This window comes from Schistocerca nitens, chromosome 5, assembly GCF_023898315.1.
Source record: "Schistocerca nitens isolate TAMUIC-IGC-003100 chromosome 5, iqSchNite1.1, whole genome shotgun sequence".
Lineage (NCBI taxonomy): Eukaryota > Metazoa > Arthropoda > Insecta > Orthoptera > Acrididae > Schistocerca > Schistocerca nitens.
In genome coordinates this window covers 582675496-582695053 of record NC_064618.1, presented here as the reverse complement: position 1 = coordinate 582695053, position 19558 = coordinate 582675496, and the positions used below count along the sequence as shown (strand labels likewise).

The 19558-nt window shown below is 39.5% G+C and overlaps 1 protein-coding gene across 2 annotated transcripts in view; it reads right to left on the bottom strand.

Annotated features, from left to right (window-relative positions):
* The window catches only part of LOC126260885 (integrin alpha-4-like), a 534755-nt gene that overhangs the window by 246240 nt on the left and 268957 nt on the right, over positions 1 to 19558 (bottom strand). For both annotated transcript variants that reach the window (XR_007546657.1, XM_049958327.1), the window contains exons 12-13: positions 12161 to 12334; positions 2546 to 2688 (exon numbers count right to left, since the gene is read on the bottom strand). Coding sequence is in view for 1 of the 2 variants with exons in the window: in XM_049958327.1 (XP_049814284.1) it covers positions 2546 to 2688; positions 12161 to 12334 (317 nt within the window). In the remaining variant the exon portion in view is untranslated. The remainder of the gene's footprint in view (positions 1 to 2545; positions 2689 to 12160; positions 12335 to 19558) is intronic.

Here is a 19558-nt window from a genome sequence, read left to right as displayed (position 1 = left end):
ATATGCATTAGAGTACAGAAAAGCTGGCAGAGAAAGGTGTTCTGATGATAATCCTCTAAGATTTGTTGGAAGGCATTCTCCAGACATTGTAGCAAGTGAGCAATCCAAGAAAAGTGCGCAAACGCATTGATGCATTGTTTGCTGGAAACAAAAAGTGCGTCGAGAAAGCAGGTACGAGTGTAAAACTTGCAAGGTACCATTGTGTGTCGTACCACACAAAATAGAATTACTAATTGCAGCATAGAATGAATACAATAATGCTATTAGAAAAAAAACTTCAAAAACAAAAAACAAAACAAAAAATATATGAAAAGGGAAAAACAAAATAAAAATTTTTTAAACTTTGCCAGTGCCGGTTCAAGGCTCAGATCAAAAAGAAGGATGGGAAACATATTTACAAAGTGTAAAAGTAATGCCTAAATTTACAGTTCATGACTTTGAATTTTCTCTATAAGTGAATTTAATGTGCTAACAAAAAGACAGAGATTTCACAGCTTTGAAATGTTGGAAAACCTGTTGAATACTTACATGCAACAATCACAAGTATTGTACAAATTTCATCAAAGAAACAAAATTATGCATAATTGGGTAATTACAAAGCGCAACAAATATTCGGGCAAGTCAGCAATACAAACAGTAGGCCATGTGAAATTTCTTATCACACCAGAATACGAATTTAATGATGTGAAGTAAAATTGTTCTCATCATTGTTCACAGTAAATTCTGATGATGTAGTGCGATATGAAAGATGATCTATATGTCGCTTTCTCCTATAAACGACGTAATACGATGTTCTGAACAACAAAAATAACATACAATAATCTATAATCTATGGCTTATTTTATTCATTCTTGAGTTAGTACAGTGAGGAGCGCATAGATGAATGCAGACATTATAAACGGGTATCCAAGAAGAACAATAAACTATTGATGTAAAGCTAACAACTCACGTCACTTTTGGCATAATCTACAAAAATAGTGCAAGAAAACTACAAGTAAGATATCATTCTTGGTGACGGAAAATAGTTTTACCAGACAGTTTGATTCTGTAGTAATTCACCTGCAGGGGAACTATGTAGTGAGAGCATTTATGAGTATTCTGTATCAGCCGTGAGAGGACACAATATTTCGCATGGAGTTGCAGTCACTGCAGAAATGTTCAGCACAGGGTGGGTGGGGCAGCGAGGGGTGCTCCGCCCCAGGTGGCAGCTCGAGGGTCAGGCACATTAGCGCAGGTATATGGATGACAGTGCAGGCTGCAGCACCTCAGCGTGCCAGGTGGATCGTGCACCTCCAGCAGTCAAAGGGTTAAATGTTAGTAGTCCTTCTTATTGCGCCTATCTGTGACTCTATGCTACCTCTAGTTTGTGAGTAGCGATCTATTGTTTTCAAATTGTTGCTATTTTGTCCTTTCCACTGTTTCACATAATGAAATTTATTTATTTATCGAAATGAAAATTATTCATGAAAAATAACTTTATTTGTAAAAGAGTAAAATTATCTAGAAAGGATCACCTTCACAAAATTTTTAAGAGCATTTTACTTGATGTGTTTTATTAATGAAACTTATTTGATAGATGAAAATGTTTACTGTCACAGGAATGGACCTCCTGTTCACGGCCACTACCCAATAGATATAATATTTAGCAATTTGTCAATTAGATAATATTAAACATACAGTTTTGAGAACATTGTTATTACATAAAACTAATAACTGCAGAAATGTGCTAATATTTTTTGCAAAAACTAAAACTGAAAACTTTTCAACAATCACTTCAGGTCTCATAATCCTTTGAAGTTTTCAGTAACATTTAAATTCAATTATGTAAATATTTTTACACATGTTTTTCTTATCTGATGTGAATTCACTTCTCATACTCATTCATAAATATGGACCTGCAACCTTTTCTTTTCTTTTTTTTTTTTTTTTTAATACATATATTCTCTCTCCACAATAATCATAAGAAATTATATCAGGCCTGCAATCTTCTTCTCTGATGACTTTGCTATGTGACTTCATCTTTGCTTTCTTACATTTATTTTCTCACTGAAATTTAACATAAGGATGAATATTACAGGACAGTTCAAATAACTCACAGGAATGCAGTGGGTGATGTTATGGACCACTGCTGATATTTTGACTTGGTGCAGTTTTGCACAGAAAATGTCAGGGTGTGCTCCCTTCCAAATATTGGCATTTGTTGATGATCCCAATGTGCTGCATCCCTATAAGTTATTTGAACATTTTATATGTTGGGAGAAACTAAGGACTCGTACAACAGAACTTCTTACGTTTCTTGCTCCATCCACTGGAACATGAACACTCCTCTTTAGCTGTTCATATCCATGATCTTAATCTTTGAGTTTCATGTTTAGAATCACATATGTCCATTTTTACTCATGGCAAATGATTAAATTTATTCTTTATAGTTAAACATTATTCTATTTTCCTTGAAAAAAATAATTACCTTCATATAATAGGATCATTAAAAATAGTTAATAGAATATGTGAGGAACAATAAAGTTGATTGAAATTAGTGACTTACATGAATGAAGACATCAAATGTGTTGCAAGATCTCTGACCATTTTGGAGTATTATCTCTTCTTCATGTAAATTCTTTTTCCCATTTTCATCTTGTATGTGGATTCGATAATACTCGGTATCCAAGAAAATGTTCCTTGTCACGCCTTGCAAAAGTAATTAAATTTCTATTTGAAAGTGCAGCATGTGTATAAAATTCATAACGTCTTAAATAAATTGTAATTTTTGTTTAAACAAAACACACCCATAATTGAAACTGCAAAAAGGTAAACAATGAAACTTTCACATACAGGAACTACAATTGTGGTGTATGTGTGTGTGTGTGTGTCTGTTTGTTTGTTTGTTAGGTTATCAATGCCTTAGTTAAAATTATTCAAGACAAATATGGTCACAACATGTCAAATTTAAGAAGGTATAAAACAGAGTCCAGTTAAAGTCACACAGTGACTTTCAAATTTTGGTGTTCATTATTTCTCACAATTTAAGTATATCACAGTAACTATAAATGTAAACAAACATTCTAAATCGTGTCAAAGAATGAACTGAGTGCTCAGAAGGTATGGAGGACTGATTACTGACATAGTTATTGTATGATCCTGACACCACGTTCTACGCTACTACCTAATTTATTCATTCATTTACACTTTACATCCAGCAAATCCTTCATGAGGGAGAGCCTTCAGTGATGTGAAATGAGTGAAGCTATACATTAACAGGCAGAAGCAGCTGCTGCAGATTACTTTCATAAAGTATACTAACAAAAATTCTGACTACTGCTAATTGGTCGTACTGATAATTATGGAATTACTTATAAATTACTTTATGTACTACATGTTTATGAATATTAGGAGAAAAGCAGTGACATTGAAAACATCCAGTGCATCTCTTCATCTACTACTCAGCTGCTGCTTCTATCTAATACTTATAACAAAGAATTTATGTGAAAGTTGGGACCTGGTTAATATAAGCATTTGAAGTTGTGAAATTTACATTACTGAGACCTAATAGCCTGATTAATTGTAAGAATGTCTAAAGAGGGTTTCTTTGACTTTTTTTTGAACATCCTTGATTTTCAGTTTCCTACCTGACACAAGCTAGTAAAGTGTTATACACTCTGAACCAGAGAACAAAACTCCATTCTGAGTCCTAGATAGGGTTGTTTACCTTACTTTTGTTATTAACCGTAGATACTATGAGGGTGTATATGTACTGGCATGTACAATGAATTACACCTAGTTCCCTGAAGAGGATTCTGAAAGATGCTTGGTTATCACCTTTACACAACATTCCTATTGCAGGTTTCTGTAAAAAGAATAATTTTTAATCTCAGCTGCACTGCCAAAATTTAGAAAGCTCAATATATTTCCTACAAATTATTAATAATCATTCTGCAACAAGAAGGCAGATCAAGTGATAAGCTAGGTTCTATCTTTTGTCTGGATACAAAACAGAAACAATACCTCTGAGCAGAGAGAAAAGCATTTTTAGACTGTGTTCTATGCTTAGTGAATAATAAGAAATTCATTCCATCAAATTTGGTGGACAGAACAATACAATGGTCCAGTATAGGTTTTATCAATGACAGCAAGATGTCAATCATTCCCAGCTGTTCTTCTTCCCACTGACTCTTGATTCTGTACTTCAAAAAAGGGACAAGACCACGTAGGGGAACACCACATTGAACCACAAGAAGATTAGTAAATTTGTCATTGGCTGTCTGCCATACATGCTAACTCATTTCTGAATTCCCTTTTCCACTGGTATCAAAGAAAATAAAATCTCCTTTCCAAGACTTTGTAGGTAGAAAATGTCATACGCTCTTTAAGGCTCTTCACAGATGCAGTTGTCTACATCAAAGTAGCAGTGCCAGAAGATACTAGAAATTTGCAGAATGAGCTGCAGTGAATTGATGAAGGCTCTGGCAGTTGACCCTGAACATAAACAGAGGTGCACATACATAGGAAACGACATTCACTACTGTACAGCTACACTATTGATGACAAACACCTGGAGACAGTTTCTGCTGTACAATATCTAGGTATAACTATCCAGAGTGACCTTAAGTGCAATGACCACTTAAAACAGATAGTGGGAAAAGCAGGCCTCAGACTCAGATTCATTGGAAGACTCTTAAGGAGATGGGACTCATCCATGAAATTTGTGGTTTATACGGTGCTTGTTTGCCCAATTCTTGAGTATTGTTTATCTATCTGGAACCCCTATGAGGTAGGACTGACAGAGGAGGTAGAGAAGATCCAATGGAGAGTGGCATGTTTCATCACAGAATTGTTTAGCTGGTGAGAGAGCATTACGGAGATGCTAAACAAACTCCACTGACAGATGTTACAAGAGATGCATTGTGCATCATGGAGAGATTTACTATTGAAATTTTAGGACAGCACTTTTCAGGTGGTGTCAGAAAACATATTACTTCCTCCAACATACATCTCACTTATTGACCACGAGGAGAAAATTAGAGCCAATATGAAGGCTTAACAACAATCATTCTTCCCATGCACTGACAGTGAGTGGAATAGGGTTGGAGGTATCAGATAGTGGTAACAAAAGTACTTTCCACCACACACCATTAGGTGGCTTGCAGAGTATGATTTAGATGTAGATGGTTAAGTGAGTTCTGAATTATTTATGTGCCTGATGCATTCATTATACTGGGTAAAATGCACTCAAGGACTCAGAGCAAATGAGAAATTTATCTAAAACACATAACACTCGTTAGCTTCATAAATTTTTAGGACATATAAGCCATTTTCAGAAAGTAAGAGTACAGGGTTGAATTTATGATGCTCAAAAGGATATTTTTGATGTGGCTGGTAGTTCTGGTTCAAAGACAAGGTGCTTGCAGCAGAACATATGGCGATTTGTCTCACTCAGTTGAAAGCTATTGCCATTGTAGCATTCTGAAATGAATTTCTCTGTTCTCAATCCTGCCAGTTGCAATGTGAAGATTATAATATGGTTTTCTCTTGCAATAGGAAGTGCACCACACCAAAGTTTTAACAAAATCAAATATGTTGGGGGAAAAAAAAAAAAAAAAAAAAAAAAAAAAAAAAAAAAAAAAAAAAACCCTCACATCTTCATGGGAATTTCTCAAAAGTTGTGAAATACAAGGGGAACAATCCCTTGATTATTGTGACTGATGACAAAATGAGGGTGGTCCCTGTACCCCTGAGATAAAAGACAGTCAATGCAGTGGCAACATCCCTTCTCTTCATCATCTTATTTGACATGTTACACATCAACAAGGATCTCCTCCGCACAGATCTATGGAATGAAAAACTAATCTAATCTAATCTATCTAATCTAAGCAAGAAACTCAAAACCATCATTTCAATACAATAAATCATGACAGCTGTCTTTCTGGTCTATAAAGTGATTCCTCAATGAAATTTTTGCACCCAGGAAAAATAATTAATGCTGTGCAGTATCATGAAAACCTAAAAAATTACAGAGGGAAATACAGAGTAAAAAAGGCTAATGTTTCTCAAGGGAGTGTGCTTGATGCATGACAATACACATGTCCACACAGCCAATGCCACAAAGTAATTTTTGGATTAATTCTTCGTGGAGACAAACCCCTGCACTCACTTTCCTGATCTGGCACCTACAAGTTTTAATCTTTTCACCTTTGTGTAGTCGTTTCCAAGTGCAAAAAGTTTTTTTGCTGATGATGAGGCCCAGAGTGCCACCAGACACTGGGCCAAATGCAGCAGAAGTCTTAATTGATGATAATATCACATAGCTCTTTGCTCAGATCACAAAATGCAGTTAGAATGAAAGAAAGTATATCAAAAATGATGTTTAATGTACTTCTGATTATTTGTAAATTTTTCATAAATTTATTGCCTTTTCCGTTTTTAAAGAATTGAATACTCTTAATTTCTAGGCATTCCTGGTAATTATGGGAAACCAGTCTAGATATCTTGTCTGTGGATACTTATGTATTGTTGTAGGGTTCACTTAAAATTTTGCAATGAACTAAAAACACATCTCGAAGAGTAGGCCTAAGTTTATTGTGTCTGATTTCAGAAGCCAAGACAATAAAAAGTTTTTACTAATGGTTAGGGTAGGTATTTATCAGACATCAAGTGCTACTGACTCATACTTTTCACAAATCACAAATGAGGTCCTCACATATGACTTTTGAAAGTCTATACCATGATAGTGCAAGCAACAGTTTTGTACACTGATAATTATGGAGTGATGAACTTGTGTGCCTAATGCATCATGAAGAGCTGCCTCTAGAAGGCATATGGTGGCTTTTCAACATCAACACAGAGGCTGGTTACTGCACTGGTACTGTGGTCATCCTGATTCCCTCATGATGGAGAGCTCTAACAATCTTTAAGTATGTACATTTCATGGTCCATACATTGAACACTCACCCTCTAGCCATGTTTGAAGAAAAGATAATCAAATCATCCAAAAACATGGAGCACTGCATGAGAATCCTTACTGTGGATCTTGTGTTACTGATGGCATTGGTGATGAGAACACCACCAACTTCAACAATTCAGTGCCTAAAACAGCACTGTGATAGAAATGACAGAATTACATGAACACATTACCAAAGGAACCACATTTATAGGACCATCATATAATATTGTGCCTTCACCAAGTGTCATATACGTTGTCTATATAAAAGAGTACTGCTGCTTCATGACGTCCATATAGGAAAGAAAGCCTTTCAGCATTGTCTTACAGTCACTTCTTTAAAACACCATTGGAACCCAGAAGTTAGTCAAACTGAGTCTTTAGTCATCAGTAACCAAAGGCAGTCTGCTCTAACATCATATTCTTGTTGAGAAAAGCTCCACTACTGTGGTACTTGACCAAGGGAATATCTATCAGAGGGGCTTTGTTGGTTCTCAGACACCTCAACACACAAAACTCATCTTATTACCCCATTGCTTCATCCAAATTGAGTTCCATAAGGTTTAGTACCTCCCCTGAAGAACCATAGACCTTGCTGTTGGTGGGGAGGCTTGCGTGCCTCAGTGATACAGATAGCCGTACCGTAGGTGCAACCACAACGGAGGGGTATCTGTTGAGAGGCCAGACAAAAGTATGGTTCCTTAGAGGGGCAGCAGCCTTTTCAGTAGTTGCAGAGGCAACAGTCTGGATGATTGACTGATCTGGCCTTGTAACACTAAAAAAAAAGGCCTTGCTGCACTGGTACTGCGAACGGCTGACAGCAAGGGGAAACTACAGCTGTAATTTTTCCCGAGGGCATGCAGCTTTACTGTATGGATAAATGATGATGGCATCCTCTTGGATAAAATATTCCAGAGGTAAAATAGTCCCCAATTCAGGTCTCTGGGCGGGGACTACTCAAGAGGACATCATTATCAGGAGAAAGAAAACTGGCGTTCTACGGATCGGAGCGTGGAATGTCAGATCCCTTAATCAGGCAGGTAGGTTAGAAAATTTAAAAAGGGAAATGGATAGGTTAAAGTTGGATATAGTGGGAATTAGTGAAGTTCAGTGGCAGGAGGAACAAGACTTTTGGTCAGGTGAATACAGGGTTATAAATACAAAATCAAATAGGAGTAATGCAGGAGTAGGTTTAATAATGAATAAAACAATAGGAATGCGGGTAAGCTACTACAGACAGCACAGGAAACACATTGTTGTGGCCAAGATAGAAACAAAGCCCATGCCTACGACAGTAGTACAAGTCTATATGCCAACTAGCTCTGCAGATGACAAAGAAATTGAAGAAATGTATGATGAGATAAAAGAAATTATGCAGATAGTGAAGGGAGACGAAAATTTAATAGTCATGGGTGACTGGAATTCGATTGTAGGAAAAGGAAGAGAAGGAATATGGATTGCGGTAAGAAATGAAAGAGGAAGCGCCGGGTGGAATTTTGCACAGAGCACAACTTAATCATAGCTAACACTCGGTTCAAGAATCATAAAAGAAGGTTGTATATATGGAAGAAGCCTGCAGATACTGACAGGCTTCAGATTAAAACTGAAGAAACTGCAAAAAGGTGGGAATTTAAGGAGATGGGACCTGGATAAACTGACTAAACCAGAGGTTGTACAGAGGTTTCAGGGAGAGCATAAGGGAACAATTGACAAGAATGGGGGAAAGAAATACAGTAGAAGAAGAATGGGTAGCTTTGAGGGATGAAGTAGTGAAGGCAGCAGAGGATCAAGTAGGCAAAAAGATGAGGGTTAGTAGAAATCCATGGATAACAGAAGAAATATTGAATTTAATTGATGAAAGGAGACGATACAAAAATGCAGTAAATGAAACAGGCAAAAAGGAATACAAATATCTCAAAAATGAGATTGACAGGAAGTGCAAAATGGCTAAGCAGGCATGGCTAGAGGACAAATGTAAGGATATAGAGGCTTCTCTCACTAGGGGTAAGATAGATACTGCCTACAGGAAAATTAAAGAGACCTTTGGAGATAAGAGAACCACTTGTATGAATATCAAGAGCTCAGATGGAAACCCAGTTCTAAGCAAAGAAGGGAAAGCAGAAAGGTGGAAGGAGTATATAGAGGGTCTATACAAGTGCGATGTACTTGAGGGCAATGTTATAGAAATGGGAGAGGATGTAGATGAAGAAGAAATGGGAAATATGATACTGCGTGAAGAGTTTGATAGAGCAATGAGAGACCTAAGTCGAAATAAGACCCCGGGAGTAGTTAACATTCCATTAGAACTACTGACAGCCTTGGGAGAGCCAGTCCTGACAAAACTCTACCATCTGGTGAGCAAAATGTATGAGACTGGCGAAGTACCCTCAGACTGCAAGAAGAATATAATAATTCCAATCCCAAAGAAAGCAGGTGTTGACAGATGTGAAAATTACTGAACTATCATTTTAATAAGTCACGGCTGCAAAGTACTAATGAGAATTCTTTACAGACGAATGGAAAAACTGGTAGAAGTCGACCTCGGGGAAGATCAGTTTGGATTCTGTAGAAATGTTGGAACACGTGAGGCAATACTGACCCTACAACTTATTTTAAAAGCTAGATTAAGAAAAGGCAAACCTACATTTCTAGCATTTGTCGACTTAGAGAAAGCTTTTAGCAATGTTGACTGGAATACTCTCTTTCAAATTCTGTAGTGGCAGGGCTAAAATACAGGGAGCAAAAGGCTATTTACAATTTGTACAGAAACCAGATAACAGTTATAAGAGTCAAGGGACATGAAAGGGAAGCAGTGGTTGGGAAGAGAGTGAGACAGGGTTGTAGCCTCTCCCCGATGTTATTCAATCTGTATATTGAGCAAGCAGTAAAGGAAACAAAAGAAAAATTCGAGGTAGGTATTAAAATCCATGGAGAAGAAATAAAAACTTTGAGGCTCGCCGATGACATTGTAATTCTATCAGAGACAGTAAAGGACTTGGAAAAGCAGTTGAACGGAATGGACAATGTCTTGAAAGGAGAATATAAGATGAACATCAACAAAAGCAAAACGAGTATAATGGAATGTTGTCGAATTAAGTCTGGTGATGCTGAGGGTATTAGATTAGGAAATGAGACACTTGAAGTAGTAAAGGAGTTTTGCTATTTGTGGAGTAAAATAACTGATGATGGTCGAAGTAGAGAGGATATAAAATGTAGACTGGCAATGGTAAGGATAGCGTTACTGGAGAAGAGAAATTTTTTAACATTGAGTATAGGTTTAAGTGTCAGGAAGTCGTTTCTGAAAGTATTTGTATGGAGTGTAGCCATGTATGGAAGTGAAACATGGACGGTAAATAGTTCGAACAAGAAGAGAATAGAAGCTTTCGAAATGTGGTGCTACAGAAGAATGCTGAAGATTAGATGGGTAGAACATATAATGAATGAGGAGGTACTGAATAGGATTGGGGAAAGAGGAGTTTGTGGCATAACTTGACTAGAACAAGGGATCGGTTGGTAGGACACGTTCTGAGGCATCAAGGGATCACCAATTTAGCATTGGAGGGCAGCATGGAGGGTAAAAATCATAGAAGGAGGCCAAGCGATGAATACACTAAGCAGATTCAGAAGGATGTCGGCTGCGGTACGTACTGGGAGATGAAGAAGCTTGCACAGGATAGAGTAGCATGGAGAGCTGCATCAAACCAGTCTTAGGACTGAAGACCACAACAACAACAACAACAACAAGGTTTATTAGCATTACAAGGATACAAAGCTGCTTCCATGTAATTACTGACACCTCCTAATCCATATACTTAGCCTTCTACCTATGTCCCAAGTTACAGAAAAGTAACCATCATGGCTAGTGTCTCTGTCACTAAAAGTACCCTACCAATATAAAAGACACCAATCACTTCCTGGAAATTTTCAAATCAATTCACTCTTTTTCCCACTTGGAATCCTCCTTGCTATTTCAGTATGACTGCACTCTACTCAAAAATCCCACATACAAATAGCCTCACCCGCCTACAACTGTAGCTCTCCGAAGATCCACCTGAAAGTCTCCCTAAAAACTTATTTATTGTTACCCATAAATTTCAGGATTAACAACTTATTCACATTTGCAAGCTTGACCTATAAACAAATCATCTGGACTATTATGGTAAACCAGGTCCCCTATCCAATGGCAACCTTTTCATCTGCTGTAAGCAAGAGGAATTTTTCAACACACAGGTGCTGGGTCTCAAAATCAGCACACATTTATAGATTATATTTTTGTGGCTTGGTATCAAGTGGAAAGAGAGTTCTTCCAATTCCTGTGACAACTTAGCTACTTCTACGAATCCAAATTCATTGATTCGTTTTCAAAACACAAAGCCAAATTCAGTGACATTGACCTATATCTCAGTTAAGTTACTATTATATAAAACCAAACAAGAGGCAACAAACAACTGTACTTTGAAAATTTCCACTCCTTCTACATCCATATTCTGTTCTGCATGGGCAGGGCATCAACTGAAAGTGTAACTGCACATCTGCCAACTCTCTGAACATTTATACCAACAACTCCTCCCAGGTTGTCTTCCCTCCAACCTTCCCACAGACCTTGTTCATCCTACTCCTGAACTTACCTTTTGTCAAGACCACTCCCCATTCTTTGGTACTATTTGTATAGTCACTCTATTACTTTTTATTTTTCATCTTCATATCTCATTCTCCCCCTTTCCCCTCTCTCTTTCAATGCTTTCCCTTTTTCCTTTACCATTTTCCTCCTAGTTCTTAATTGCACTATTCATTTCACTTCTCTTCTTCTTGAACCATTTTCATTTTTATTGTCCCTAGTAAAATTTTGGAGTGAAATTGGCACAGTGCTTACCAATGTACTACCTCTGATGCCTTCATTTTTGCATTTGTCTCTCTTTACTCTCACAACATGTGGGTTCCTCTAAACCTGGTCCTGAGTGACCTGCCTTCCTGTCTAATCTCCATCAACTTATCCATCCTTCTTCTGTGAAGAAGGTGCTAAAGGTTTTCTTTTTTCTTTTTTTCACTTTTATATGTACTCCTTAAAAATGAAAGTAATGATCACCTATTCTGACACATTTCAATTTTGCAGTTCATTCAATTATTTTAATTTAATTCTTAGACAATAATTTTGTGTACTTCAATGTTTAAAAGCAAAAATATAATTTGCTCTAAACTGTAGCTACCTAATTATTACTCACTTACTTATTTCTGAAGGACCACATGCCGCATCATACCAAGAACAAACTGTGAGTAAAAATTGGTGATTACTTTTTTCAATTGTTTTTATTGAAGAATTCAGCTGTACATGTAGGCTAATGTCAGGGTAACTTCTCAGAACAGCCACATGTCCTGACAGGTATGCACCTATGGCCATATCTGCAAATGAAAAACCATAATTACATAGTAATGAGGAATTGCTTCCATAACTTCACACAGAAAAATAGTGTAAGTGGCCCTGAAGTACATATTTATGCTCACATGATAAATGCAATGTCATGGCTCATATACTTTGGTGCTCAAACTAAGAACAGGGTAAGATGGCACAGACCTGTTGCTAGGGTGATGAAACAATCACGAAATACACAAGCTGGAATATTTCAACTGAACTGATACAATTAACAACTGCACTAAATTTTGGTAACAGGCTAACATTAACAATAATAGTGATTATGTAATATACAGTTCTATTTCATAAGAGCCAGTCACTTCCGTGACCAACACATTTCTAATTCATTCAATGTGTATCTCACTACTTTGAAGAAAATATTATGAAAAGGATAGAGTGCTATTCACCATATAGTTGAGATATTGAGTTGGAGCCAGGAACAGCAAAAAGACTGCTAAACATGTTAGCTTTCAGCCAAAGAGCCTTCTCTTAAAGCAGACAACACACACAGATTCATGCAAGCACATGTCACACACACATATGAACACAGTTCCTGGATACTTTGGCTGGTCTGCTATCAGTTGCACGTGATGGGAGAACCAATTTGAGGGGGTTATAAGGATGAGGCTGGGGTGGGTAGGGGAAGGGATAGCAATGTAAGAGTGGGGTATGGTAAACTGCATACAGGAATGTGGTGGGGATAGGGAAGGGCAGCTAGGTGCAGTCAGGAGGTTAGACAGCATTGGTGAAGTGCTGGGGGGAGGAAAGATGTAGAGGCTGTGTAGTGCTGGACTGGGAGCAGGGAAAGGGATGGAAGAAGGACAGAAACAAATTATGGTCTTGCATCTTGGTTTATTACAGGGCATGAGTCCTGAGGCAAGTGGTTGTGAGCAAGGATGGAGTAGGGGTGGATGAGGAGTTCAGTAGGCAGTGGAGGATAGCAGGTAGAATGCTTTTCATTTCTGGGCAAAACAAGAGGTAGTCGAAACTCTGATGGAGAATGTGATTCAGTTGCTCCAGTCAAGGATGGTAATGAGTCATAAATAAGGGGAGTGCTCCTTTGTGACCAGATCATGGGACTTTGGGAGATGGTGGGTAACTGGAGAGATAAGGCAAAAGAGTCCTCTTCCTGTACAAGGTTTGGAAGGTAATTTCATCTGTGAGGGCCTCACAGAATATGTTTGGAGAGAGATGCTTGTCACTACAGATGTGACAGTCATTAGTGACTATCCTGTATGGAAGGAACTTCTTGATATCAGCTAGGTGAAGGTGTTCCTGGTCGTTGGTAGGTGTGATGTGGATGGACAATATTGTCATCATTACATCCTGGATTTTCCATCATTTGATTTTGCCCAATGGCTTGGTTCCATCACACAACCCAGTGATGTTTTCCTTCAGTGCTGTTTTCCTTTGTAACTTTTTTCTAATGCGTTAGTTTACTCATTGTCCATGCTTTCTTTTCTCTTTTTCTTGTGGTTTACATGTCACCTTTCTAGCTGCACCACATGCTCTGTCTTATGAGCCACACTGTACCAATCATCTCATTTTCACACAACACATGGCTACATGAATGTGTTGATTGTTGGTGCAGTATCTTATGTTGCACATTGGTCCCACTGATATAATTAATCCTAGACCTTCAGACTGATCACTCTTTGTGCCCTACTCTTGCATATTTTCAAATATTATTCTCCATACCTTTCCGTGCTACAAAAATTTGTTGCACCTCATCCCACCAACACCCTCCCTACACTCTACACATTCTCCTGCCTTATTCCAGCACTAACCTCAGCTAATCCAGTCACATCTGCTGCCCCTGTTCTTCATACATATCTGGCCACCTACCTGATTCCCACATTTTTTTTTTTTTTTTAATTTTTGTCTTTAATCTCATTGTGTTTTCATATCAACATCAATTTGTTTCTGCTTTTCACTATTGGCCCTGCTCCCTCAGGTTTCACCTTGTGTCCTCACACTTCACTTGTTCTGTCCCTGTCATGATTATTCCGACATACTGTTCTCAAGTAGATGCATGGCCCATGGAACACTCCAAATGATCTTGCCATAAAATTACCAATCTCTAGCTGCAACCCCTCCTTCCACAATGACTTCCATCTCTTCTAAATCCAAAAGTCCTATGCCCTTACCAACCAAGTCCTTCAAAACCATGTAAATTAGGACAAAACCTCCTTGTGATACCTCCTCTCTAATCATAAAATTTTCCTGACCTGCAAATCAAAATTCCTATGTCACTCTCTCACACTGAAACTCTTGGCCTTCAGGACCTAGAGCAGCATGCACAATGCCACCTCAAAAAACCCTCCAACTTCTTCACCTCCTACTCCTGCCCTGGACTATCACTATCAACCACTCTTACACCAGCCTCCAAACCTCCCACGCATCCCCTTATAGGTGACAAACCCTGCCTCACATACCTACTACATTATCCACACCCTCAGTAAGCCTCTCCCACCACCATACACAATCCAGAAACCTAAACATATCTGAAACACAGTCATGAACCTTTTCTCCAAAAGGCTTAGCCCCACAAATTATTGGTCTCTACCAAATGTCTTACCTTTGGTCTCACTACCAAATTCAATCCTGCCGGACTTGTTAAAGACCATCTTCCTTCTCCCAGTCCCTACAGTAGAAACATTTTTTCACCACCAACTCTAACAATCAAGCTCAACCCAAAACCAAGGTTGAGCCCTGCCTGACTCAATTCACCTCTCCATCAACCATGATGCATCCCTACTTCCAGAGTTTCTTAACCTCAGACCTTCCATTACTGCCATTCCCCAAATACCTCACGATGGAGACCAACCTTCCAGCCACAGAAAGAACCACAATCCACCACCTAAAAACCTATCCTGTCTCTATGATCCTACCTGTTGACAAGAGTTCCACGACTGTGGTTTTGAACTGCAGGGATTACCTGGTGCAAGGACAGAACAGTTGTCAGATTTTTCCACCTACAAACCCTACCACAGTTACCTCATTCCAGAAATCTGAAAGGATCTCCAGTCTCTCCTCATATCCTTAGGCCCATTACAGAACCCCTCCCATGAGCCCACCTCTCTCCCCATCACTACCAGACCCTGCACTCCTATTATGTACATGCCCCCTATAATCCATAAACCCAACCAGCCATGGTGCCCCATTGCGGCCAGTTACTGTGGGCCAACTGAGAGACTCTCTGCTTTCGTAGATCAACTTCTTGAATCTATTGATCACAAACTACCCTCCTACATAAAAGACACCACCTATTTCCTGCACTGACTCCATAGTTCCTGTTCATTTACCACATGGCACCCTGCTCATCACTATTGATGCCACTTTCCTTTTACACCAATGTCTCTAATGGTCAAGGCCTTGCTGCTGTTGAACAGTACTTTTTCCAGTGCCCAATGGATTACAAACCTACAACCTCCTTCCTTGTTATCATGACCAACTACATCCTCACCCACAATTACTTCACCTTTGAAGGTATAAACAGCAAACCAATTTGTGGAACGGCAGTGGATACCCACATGGCATCATCCTATGCCAAACTACCTTTATAGCCACCCAGAATCCCAGACCACTCACCTGGGCAAGATTCACTGATGACTGTAGATGAGAACACCCTATCCACATTCCTCCAGAATCCCAACACCTTCTACATTCATTCACCTGGTCCTTCTCAACAGAACAAGCCACCTTCCTCAATGTTGACATTCACCTCAAAGATGGCTACATAAGTACCTTCGTCTATATCAAACCCACCAACCACGAGCAAAACCTACACCTCAACAGCTGCCACATATTTCATGCCAAGCAGTCCCTTCCATACAGATCAGCCACTAGTACCCATAACATCTGTAGTGACAAGCATTTCTTCTCCATATACACCAAGGGCCTCAGAGAGTTCTTCACAGACTGTTATTACCCTCCCAACTGTGTACAGAAATAGATCTACTGTGCCTTATCTCTCATGTCCCCCATTACCACACAAAGTCCCAATGTGCAACCACAAAGGAGCATGCCCCTCTCAGTTACATAATACCACCAAGAAAAGAGCAACTGAATCACATTCTCCACCAGGGTTCTGACAACCTCTCGTCATGCTGAGAAATATCCTACCAACTATGTTCCTCACACCTCTTGCAGAGATATTCTCCTGCCCACCAGAATTACACTGTATCATTTTCTGTCCCTATTCCACCTCTGCTCCCAACTCCTTGGCTCATGGCTCATATCCCTCTAATAGACCTAACTGCAAGACCTATCTGATACATCCTCCTAGCATTACCTACTCCAGTCCAGTCATGAGCATCATTTAACCCATCAAGCACAGGGGTACTATGAAAGCTGTCACATGATCTACAAGCTAAGCTGCAACCCCTCTGCTGCTTTCTACATGTGCATAACAATCAACAAGCTCTCTGTCTTCATAATTGGCCATTGACAAACTGTGATGATGGCATATGCCACCTGGGCATAATAGATGTGCTGATAATGGTTTCGAGGTCGTCCACCAAAAGGTAGCATAGTACCAGAGCTAACCGAGTGTCTACATCTACATCTACATGATTACTATGCAATTCACATTTAAGTGCTTGGCAGAGGGTTGATCGAACCACAATCATACTATCTCCCTACCATTCCATTCCCATACAGGGCGTGGGAAAAACGAACACCTAAACCTTTCTGTTCGAGCTCTGATTTCTATTATTTTATTTTGATGATCATTCCTACCTATGTAGATTGGGCTCAACAAAATATTTTCGCATTCGGAAGAGAAAGTTGGTGACTGAAATTTCGTAAATAGATCTCGCCACGACGAAAAACGTCTTTGCTTTAATGACTTCCATCCCAACTCGCGTATCATATCTGCCACACTCTCTCCCCTATTATGTGATAATACAAAACAAGCTGCCCTTGTTTGCACCCTTTCGATGTCCGCCATCAATCCCACCTGGTAAGGATCCCACACCGCGCAGCAATATTCTAACAGAGGACGAACGAGTGTAGTGTAAGCTGTCTCTTTAGTGGACTTATTGCATCTTATAAGTGTCCTGCCAATGAAACGTAACCTTTGGCTCGCCTTCCCCACAATATTATCAATGTTGTCTTTCCAACTGAAGTTGTTCGTAATTTTTACACCCAGGTACTTAGTTGAATTGACAGCCTTGACATTTGTACTATTTATCGAGTAATCGAATTCCAACGGAATTCTTTTGGAACTCATGTGGATCACCTCACACTTTTCGTTATTTAGCATCAACTACCACCTGCCACACCATACAGCAATCTTTTCTAAATCGCTTTGCAACTGATACTGGTCTTCGGATGACGTTACTAGACGGTAAATTACAGCATCATCTGTGAACAACCTAAGAGAACTGCCCAGATTGTCACCCAGGTCATTTATATAGATCAGGAACAGCAGAGGTCCCAGGAAGATTCCATGGGGAACACCTGATATCACTTCAGTTTTACTCAATGATTTGCAGTCTATTACTACGAACTGCGACCTTCCTGACAGGAAATCATGAATCCAGTCACACAACTGAGACAAGCCTGATTAGAAGTCACTTGTGAGGAATGGTGTCAAAAGCTTTCCGGAAATCTAGAAATACGGAATCAACTTGGATCCCCTGTCGATAGCGGCCATTACTTCATGCGTTGCACAAGAACGATGTTTTCTGAAACCATGCTGATTATGTATCAATAGATCATTCCCTTCGAGGTGATTCATAATGTTTGAATACAGTATATGCTCCAAAACCCTACTGCAAACTGACGTCAATGATATAGGTCTGTAGTTCGATGGATTACTCCTACTACCCTTCTTAAACACTGGTGCGACCTGAGCAATTTTCCAATCTGCAGGTACAGATCTATTGGTGAGTGAGTGGTTGTATATGATTGCTAAGTAGGGAGCTATTGTATCAGCGTAATCTGAAAGGAACCTAATCGGTATACAATCTGGACCTGAAGACTTGCCCGTATCGAGCGATTTGAGTTGCTTCGCAACGCCTAAGGTATCTACTTCTAAGAAACTCATGCTAGCAGCTGTTCGTGTTACAAACTCTGGAATATTCCATTCACCTTCCCTGGTGAAGGAATTTTGGAAAACTGCGTTCAATAACTCTGCTTTAGCGGCACAGTTGTCGGTAACAGTACCATCGGCACTGCGCAGCGAAGGTATTGACTGCGTCTTGCCGCTTGTGTACTTTACATATGACCAGAATTTCTTCGGAGTTTCTACTAAATTTTGAGACAATGTTTCGTTGTGGAACCTATTAATGGCATCTCGCAATGAAGTCCGTGCTAAATTTCGCGCGTCTGTAAATTTTAGCCAATCTTAGGGATTTCGCATTCTTCTGAACTTCGCATGCTTTTTCTGTTGCCTCTGCAATAGCGTTTGGACCTGTTTTATGTACCATTATGGATCAATTCCATCTCTTACACATTTATGAGGTATGAATCTCTCAATTGCTGTTGCTACTATATCTTTGAATTTTAGCCACATCTCGTCTACATTTGCTAGTCAGTTCAGAAGGAATGGAGATTGTCTCTTAGGAAGACTTCTAGTGACATTTATCCACTTTTCTAAATAAAATTATTTTGCGTTTGTTTCTGGTGGATTTGGAAGAAACGGTATTGGGCCTTGCTATAACAACCTTGTGATCAATAATCCCATTATCAGTCATGATGCTCTCTATTAGCTCTGGGCTGTTTGTGGCTAAGAGGTCAAGTGTGTTTTCGCAACCATTTACAATCAGTTTGTGGACTAACTGCTCGAAATAATTTTTGGAGAAAGCATTTAGAACAATCTCGGAAGATGATTTCTGCCTACCACTGGTTTTGAACAAGTACACTCCTGGAAATGGAAAAAAGAACACATTGACACCGGTGTGTCAGACCCACCATACTTGCTCCGGACACTGCGAGAGGGCTGTACAAGCAATGATCACACGCACGGCACAGCGGACACACCAGGAACCGCAGTGTTGGCCGTCGAATGGCGCTAGATGCGCAGCATTTGTGCACCGCCGCCGTCAGTGTCAGCCAGTTTGCCGTGGCATACGGAGCTCCATCGCAGTCTTTAACACTGGTAGCATGCCGTGACAGCGTGGACGTGAACCGTATGTGCAGTTGACGGACTTTGAGTGAGGGCGTATAGTGGGCATGCGGGAGGCCGGGTGGACGTACCGCCGAATTGC